This window comes from Mytilus edulis, chromosome 5 (assembly GCF_963676685.1).
Source record: "Mytilus edulis chromosome 5, xbMytEdul2.2, whole genome shotgun sequence".
Taxonomy (NCBI): domain Eukaryota; kingdom Metazoa; phylum Mollusca; class Bivalvia; order Mytilida; family Mytilidae; genus Mytilus; species Mytilus edulis.
The window spans coordinates 54,031,908-54,039,742 of record NC_092348.1 but is presented as its reverse complement, the minus strand read 5'-3'; the positions used below and the strand labels follow the sequence as shown (position 1 = coordinate 54,039,742).

Genomic DNA, 7,835 nt, shown 5'->3' with positions numbered 1-7,835 from the left:
AAAACTACGATACATCAGAAAACTGGAAAAAATACAGAAAAGCTAGAGACATTGTCAAGCAGAGCATGACAGAAGCACACGATAAATACATCAGGGGTATATTGAACGATGATAGTACAAATGGAGAACAGAAAAAGCCTACCATGGGAAAGAAATTCTGGCAATACATCAAGTCCAGGAAAAAAGACACTGTCAACATATCAACCTTGAAGAACAGCTCAGGAACCGAAGTAATAGACAGTAAGGGAAAAGCTGCTATACTTAATGAACAGTATGATAGTGTATTTACGGACGAAGATATGAATACAATGCCATCTCTTGGGAACAGCAACATCGACGACATAGAAATACTAAGAGTAACAGAAAATGGAGTAATCAAACTTCTCAAAAAGCTGGACACATCAAAAGCCATAGGCCCAGACATGATACCAACTAGAATCTTAAAAGAGGCAGCCGACCAAATATCTCCATTTTTAACATACATATTTAACCAGACTTTGACATCTGGGACAGTATCATCAGACTGGAAACTAGCAAACATCACAGCTATCTACAAGAAAAGTGATCGCACACAAGCAGTCAACTACAGGCCCGTCTCTCTGACCTCTATATGCTGTAAAACAATGGAACATATCATCTACCGCCATGTAATGAACCACTTGGAAAAACACAACATTTTAGTGGACTACCAACACGGTTTCAGACAACATCGCTCCTGTGAAACTCAACTGGTGAACACCATAGAATCAGTGGCACGATCTCTGGACATGAGAGAACAAATAGATATGCTTGTCTTGGATTTTTCCAAGGCATTTGACACAGTCCCACACCAGCGGCTATTGCAGAAAATGAGCTACTACGGTATCCGTGGAGATGTTCTTGGTTGGATAAGCGCATGGCTTAACAAACGAAATCAACGAGTTTGTGTAGATGGTGAAATGAGTGATATGAAAGCAGTACGTTCTGGTGTACCCCAGGGGACGGTCCTTGGACCCTTATGTTTCCTGCTGTACATCAACGACATAGGCGATTCTATATCGCCATGTACCAGTCTACGACTGTTTGCTGACGACTCCCTTTTGTACAGAAGCGTCCACAACTCGGATACATGCCAGTAGCTACAACAAGACCTTACGCTACTGGTAGAATGGGCAAGACGCTGGCAGATGACATTCCATCCAGCAAAATGTTTCATCCTTAGGGTAACCAGAAAACGCAACCCTGTTGTTCACAACTACCATATGATGGGACATTACCTGGAAACTGTTCAGTACTACCCATACCTCGGCTTAGAACTATCAGAGGACATGAATTGGGACCACAATATAACAAAAGCAACATCAAAAGCCAACAGAACACTTGGATTTTTAAGAAGGAACTTAAATAAGTGCCCACAAGACATAAAAGAGAGTGCATACAAAACATTAGTCCGACCTCACCTAGAGTATGCATCTGCAGTGTGGGACCCATATAAAAAGTGCCATATTAGCCAAATCGAGATGGTACAACGAAGAGCTGCCCGATTTGTAACATCAACCTATTCTCGGGAACCAGGAACTGTAACCAACATCCTACAGACACTTGGCTGGCCAACACTAGCAACACGCAGACAAGGAGCCAGGCTCATACTCCTTTATAAGATCCTACATGGAGAAGCATCAGTCATTATTCCAGATTACATCAGGAGACCAACTGTAACAACCCGACAATACCACAGAGACAGGTTTTCCAGAGTCAGCACTTCAACGGATGCCTATGAATACAGTTTCATCCAAAGAACAATTGTTGACTGGAACCAACTACCTGAATGTGCCATCCAAGCTCCCACAACAGTCGCCTTCCGGGTCTGTGTGTGGCAGTTCCTGGCGTAACTATTGATACCTGATTTTAACCCTGTACAGTTGTTGCAAACATCACACAATTTTATTTGTTTTTGTTCCTGTAAATACACAAAGTTTGTTATTTTTAACCTGGCGTGTACTAGTTGACACACGCGCACAGTATATTTGCGTTATGGAATTTCCGACTGCAGATTAACCACATAGAAGTAGAATATACATAAAGCGTGGATTCAGATCAGGATACTCATGCGAATCCCAACTCATTAATCCTAGCAATGGTTTCCTACAAGAGCATGACAATGGACATTAAATCGAAATAGCAATATTGGACTACACCAAAGCACTTGATACAGTAACACACAACAAATTACTCCACAAACTAGACCAATTTGGAATCAAAGAACCAATGGCTGTCAAATTCCTCCGCACCATCTTGAAGGGGTAAATATCCGGAGACACAATAGTTGACTCTGAGGTTCCTTATTATGACACCGTTTGAGGAGGAGAACCGATCATGTTTCTTTGCCACATAAACGACAAACCAGACAGCTTAACATCATCAGTAAGACTATTTTGAAGACGATTGTCAATCATACAGAACAATTCAAACTGACCAAACTTAAATCAGATTTGGAACAACTAGAAATTTGGGCCGACAAATCAGTAAGAGATGCGATTCAAAGCTATGTCTTATCCATCAATAAAAAACTCTAATTACAATTTATATACGCTAAACAATCACATCCTACAAGAGATGAAACTTACAAGCTAATCGCAGTACAAAAATGCTAGCCTATAGGAAATGGGTATTGACAATTGACAACTCACGAAGAAACTCAAAATGTATACCAACACAACAATTACCAACGAATAAATCCTGAACAAACGTTGGCCAGTTCTATGGTCCTTTGGAATTTAAACCAAATTAAGTTGAATAACTGGATCTTACTTCACTGTATTGGATACCTAAATAATATAAGGGTCCTTACAAATAACTTTATATTGCTTGATCTTATAAGTGATCCACAAACCACTGCCTAAATCATTAACATTAATTTTATCAACAATCAAAGCCGAAACAAGTGGAAACATGTATCTTGTCTTAGGATTGGATAAATCTTACTTTTATTCAAAATCACTGATTTTCAACACACAATCGGTATTCCCATGGGAACCAATTGTCTTTTCTTCTTGCTTCTTCAACGGTATTCCTTTATTCCTACGAGTCTGATTTCATATACGAGCTTCTTATGAAAGCCAAAAGAAGCTAGCATTATTCAGCAACTTTACCTTCCACTATATAGATGATATCCTTTCACTAATAATTCAAAGTTTTTCTTACTAAATATTGAACCCATCTATGCTATCGAACTTAAAATAAATGTAACAAAAAATACATTTTAATCTCTTTACAAGAAATTGACAATAATGTCGGTTGAGAACAAAACTTTACTAAAAATAAGAGATGATTTCAGCTTCCCAATTGTGAACTTTCCATTTCTGTTTAGCAACATTCCAGCAGCTCCTACATGTGGAGTGTATTTTGCCAGCCATTACGATATTCCAGAGCTTGCATTTCCTATCATGATTTACTCAGTAGAGTGTTGCTGTTTACAAGGAAGCATTTTGAACCAATAGTTTAAAGTGGTGAAGTTGAAATCACGGGTTGATTGGCAGTTATGGAATATCTGTTACAGAGATGGCGACGGGTATATTCCAATTGTTTTAGCCACAATTCCGTCCCCTTTTCCTTGAATGTTAGATAACTAATTTTACTTATAACCGGGTTTGCACTTACATGAGCAACATCGCGGGTTCCACATATGGAGTAGTATATGCCTACCCTTCCGGAGCACATCAGATCACCCCCTCCTTGGTCTTTGGTGTGGTTAGTGAGGCTCAGTCTTTAGTGTTTTATTTTGTGTAGTTTTAGTCTTTTCGTAGATTTTTGTCTTTTGTCATGGTATTGTCAGTTTGTTTTCGACTTATTAATCTGAATGTCCCTTGGGTATCTTTCGCCTGTCTCTCATAAAGTTATGTATGTAATTGTTAATTCCATTACAGAATTTAACTGTTTGATCGGGAAACTAGGTATTGACAATTCACTTTAGACCACAACATATACTCCAATAAAAAAGTCTCTCCAGTTGAAATAGTATCAAACAAATACTGATTGCTGCACAGTTTACATCATTCAGTGAGTGAAAGAATTGAGTTCAAATTTAAGTTTCTGTACAAATAATTGGCCAACGCATTGATACAACGTAGATCTTGTTTTATAAAGAGGTCATGGTACAGTGATACTTTTCAAGTTAAATCAATGCTCTTCAACTTCGTACTTTATTTGGCCTTTTTAACATTTTTAGCTCACCTGGCCTAAAAGGCCAAGTGAGCTTTTCTCATTACTTGGCGTCCGGCGTCCGTCGTCGTCCGTCGTCGTCCGTCGTCGTCTTCGTTAACTTTTACAAAAATCTTCTCCTCTGAAACTACTGGACCAAATTAAACCAAACTTGGCAACAATCATCATTGGGGTATCTAGTTTAAAAAATGTGTCCGGTGACCCGGCCAACCATCCAAGATGGCCGCCATGGCTAAAAATAGAACATGGGGGTAAAATGCAGTTTTTGGCTTATAGATCTATCTGCCCTGAAATTTTCAGATGAATCGGATAACTCGTTGTTTGGTTGCTGCCCCTGAATTAGTAATTTTAAGGAAATTTTGCTCTTTTTGGTTATTATCTTGAATATTATTATAGATAGAGATAAACAGTAAACAGCAATAATGTTCAGCAAAGTAAGATTTACAAATAAGTCAACATGACTGAAATGGTCAGTTGACCCCTTTAGGAGTAATTGTCCTTTATAGTCAATTTTTAACCATTTTTCGTAAATCTTAGTAATATTTTACAAAAATCTTCTCCTCTGAAACTGCTTGGCCAAATTAATTCAAACTTGGCCACAATCATCTTTTGGGTTAGTAGTTTGAAAAATGTGTCCGATGACCCGGCCATCAAACCAAGATGTCCGCCATGGCTAAAAATAGAACATGGGGTAAAATGCAGTTTTTGGCTTATAACTCAAAACCCAAAGCATTTAGAGCAAATCTGACATGGGTAAAATTGTTTATCAGTTCAAGATCTATCTTCCCTGAAATTTTCAGATGAATCGGACAACCCGTTGTTGGGTTGCTGACCCTGAATTAGTAATTTTAAGGAAATTTTGCTCTTTTTGGTTATTATCTTGAATATTATTATAGATAGAGATAAACTATAAACAGCAATAATGTTCAGCAAAGTAAGATTTACAAATAAGTCTACATGACTGAAATGGTCAGTTGACCCCTTTAGGAGTTATTGCCCTTTATAGTCAAATTTCAACCATTTTTCGTAAATCTTAGTAATCTTTTACAAAAATCTTCTCCTCTGAAACTACTTGGCCAAATTAATCCAAACTTGGCCAAATTAATCCAAACTTGCCCACAATCATCTTTTGGGTTAGAAATTTGAAAAATGTGTCCGGTGACATAGAGATAATTTTAAGCAGCAAGAATGTTCAGTAAAGTAAGATGTACAAACACATCACCATCACCAAAACACAATTTTGTCATGAATCCATCCGCTTCCTTTAATATTCACATAGACCAAGGTGAGCGACTCAGGCTCTTTAGAGCCTCTAGTTTAATATACAAGCATCACGATGATGTCAGTTTCTAAGGATGTGTTCAAATTTTATATTTACGCCAGATGCGCGTTTCGTCTACAAAAGACTCACCAGTAACGCTCTAATAAAACTAGAGGCTCTAAAGAGCCTGTGTCGCTCATCTTGGTCTATGTGAATATTAAAGGAAGCAGATGGATTCATGACAAAATTGTGTTTTGGTGATGGTGATGTGTTTGTACATCTTGCTTTACTGAACATTCTTGCTGCTAAAAACTATCTCTATCTATAATGAACTTGGCACATTAGTTTCAGTGGAAAATGTTAGTAAAAATTTACAAATTTTATGAAAATTGTTAAAAATTGACTATAAAGAACAAGAACTCCTAAGGGGGTCAATTGACCATTTCGGTCATGTTGACTTATTTGTAAATCTTACTTTGCTGAACATTATTGTTGTTTACAGTTTATCTCTATCAATGATAATATTCAAGATAATGACCAAAAACAGCAAAATTTCCTTAAAACTAACATTTCAGGGTCAGCAACCAAACAACGGGTTGTCCGATTCATCTGAAAATTTCAGAGCAGATAAATGTTGACCTGATAAACAATTTTACCCCTTTCAGATTTGCTTTAAATGCTTTGGGTTTTGAGTTATAAGCCAAAAACTGCATTTTACCCCATGTTCTATTTTTAGCCATGGCGGCCATCTTGGTTGAATGGCCGGGGTCACCGGACACATTTTTCAAACTACTAACCCAAAAGATGATTGTGGCCAAGTTTGGATTAATTTGGCCAAGTTTGGATTAATTTCAGAGGAGAAGATTTTTGTAAAAGATTACTAAGATTTACGAAAAATGGTTAAAAATTGACTATAAAGGGCAATTACTCCTAAAGGGGTCAACTGACCATTTCAGTCATGTTGACTTATTTGTAAATCTTACTTTGCTGAACATTATTGCTGTTTATAGTTTATCTCTATCTATAATAATATTGTAGAAAATAACCAAAAAGAGCAAAATTTCCTTAAAATTACCAATTCAGGGCCAGCAACCCAACAACAGGTTATCCGATTCATCTGAAAATTTCAGGGCAGATAGATCTTCACCTGCTTAAAAATTCTACCCCATGTCAGATTTGCTCTAAATGCTTTGGTTTTTGAGCTATAAGCCAAAAACTGCATTTTACCCCTATGTTCTATTTTTAGCCATGGCGGCCATCTTGGATGGTTGGCCGGGTCACCGGACACATTTTTTAAACTAGATACCCCAATGATGATTGTGGCCAAGTTTGGTTTAATTTGGCCCAGTAGTTTCAGAGGAGAAGATTTTTGTAAAAGTTAACGACGACGACGGACGACGACGGACGCCGGACGCCAAGTGATGAGAAAAGCTCACTTGGCCTTTTAGGCCAGGTGAGCTAAAAAGTATATGTGGTTTGATTGCCAATGAGACAACTGTCCACAAGAGACCAAAATGACACAGACATTAACAACTATAGGTCTCCGTACGGCCTTCAACAGTGAGCAAAGCCCATACTGCATAGTCAGCTATACAAGGCCGTGATATGACAATGTAAAACAATTCAAACGAGAAAACATTTTTATTGACAACTTATTTCAGTGGTATACTATACGTACGTATGAAGTTTTCTTCAAAAGACAATCGTCATTTCTGTGTTAGGGAGCTACCATCTGATTTTTAGGGGGGGGGGCCTAGGATGAAAATTTTTTTTTTAGCTGTAATCTCTGTCCTGCCTTTTTATTTTTCACTCTAATCGGTCCTGCCTTCTTTTTTTTTTAGTTGATCCTGATTTTTTTTTACCTAAATTGTCGTCCTGACTTTTTATTTTTGAAAGTGTCACATCCTGCCTTTTTTTTTACTCAAAACTCCTGTCCTGCCTATTTTTTTCAAATTTCATCCTAGCCCCCCCCCCCCCTAATAGGTCTCCGTACGGCCTTCAACAGTGAGCAAAGCCCATACTGCATAGTCAGCTATACAAGGCCGTGATATGACAATGTAAAACAATTCAAACGAGAAAACATTTTTATTGACAACTTATTTCAGTGGTATACTCTACGTACGTATGAAGTTTTCTTCAACAGACAATCGTCATTTCTGTGTTAGGGAGCTACCATCTGATTTTTAGGGGGGGGGGCTAGGATGAAAAATTTTGTTCTGCATTTTTTTTTAGCTGTAATCTCTGTCCTGCCTTTTTATTTTTCATTCTAATCGGTCCTGCCTTCTTTTTTTTTTAGTTGATCCTGATTTTTTTTTACCTAAATTGTCGTCCTGACTTTTTATTTTTGAAAGTGTCACATCCTGCCTTTTTTTTT

At 37.6% G+C, this 7,835-nt stretch overlaps 1 protein-coding gene across 1 annotated transcript; it reads left to right on the top strand.

The window, feature by feature from the left end:
- Positions 1-1,166: 1,166 nt before the first annotated feature.
- Positions 1,167-1,871, top strand: LOC139525141 (uncharacterized). The gene has a single exon (XM_071320326.1). It carries the CDS (start codon positions 1,167-1,169, stop codon positions 1,869-1,871), a length of 705 nt encoding a protein of 234 aa, XP_071176427.1.
- The last annotated feature ends 5,964 nt before the right edge of the window (positions 1,872-7,835 follow it).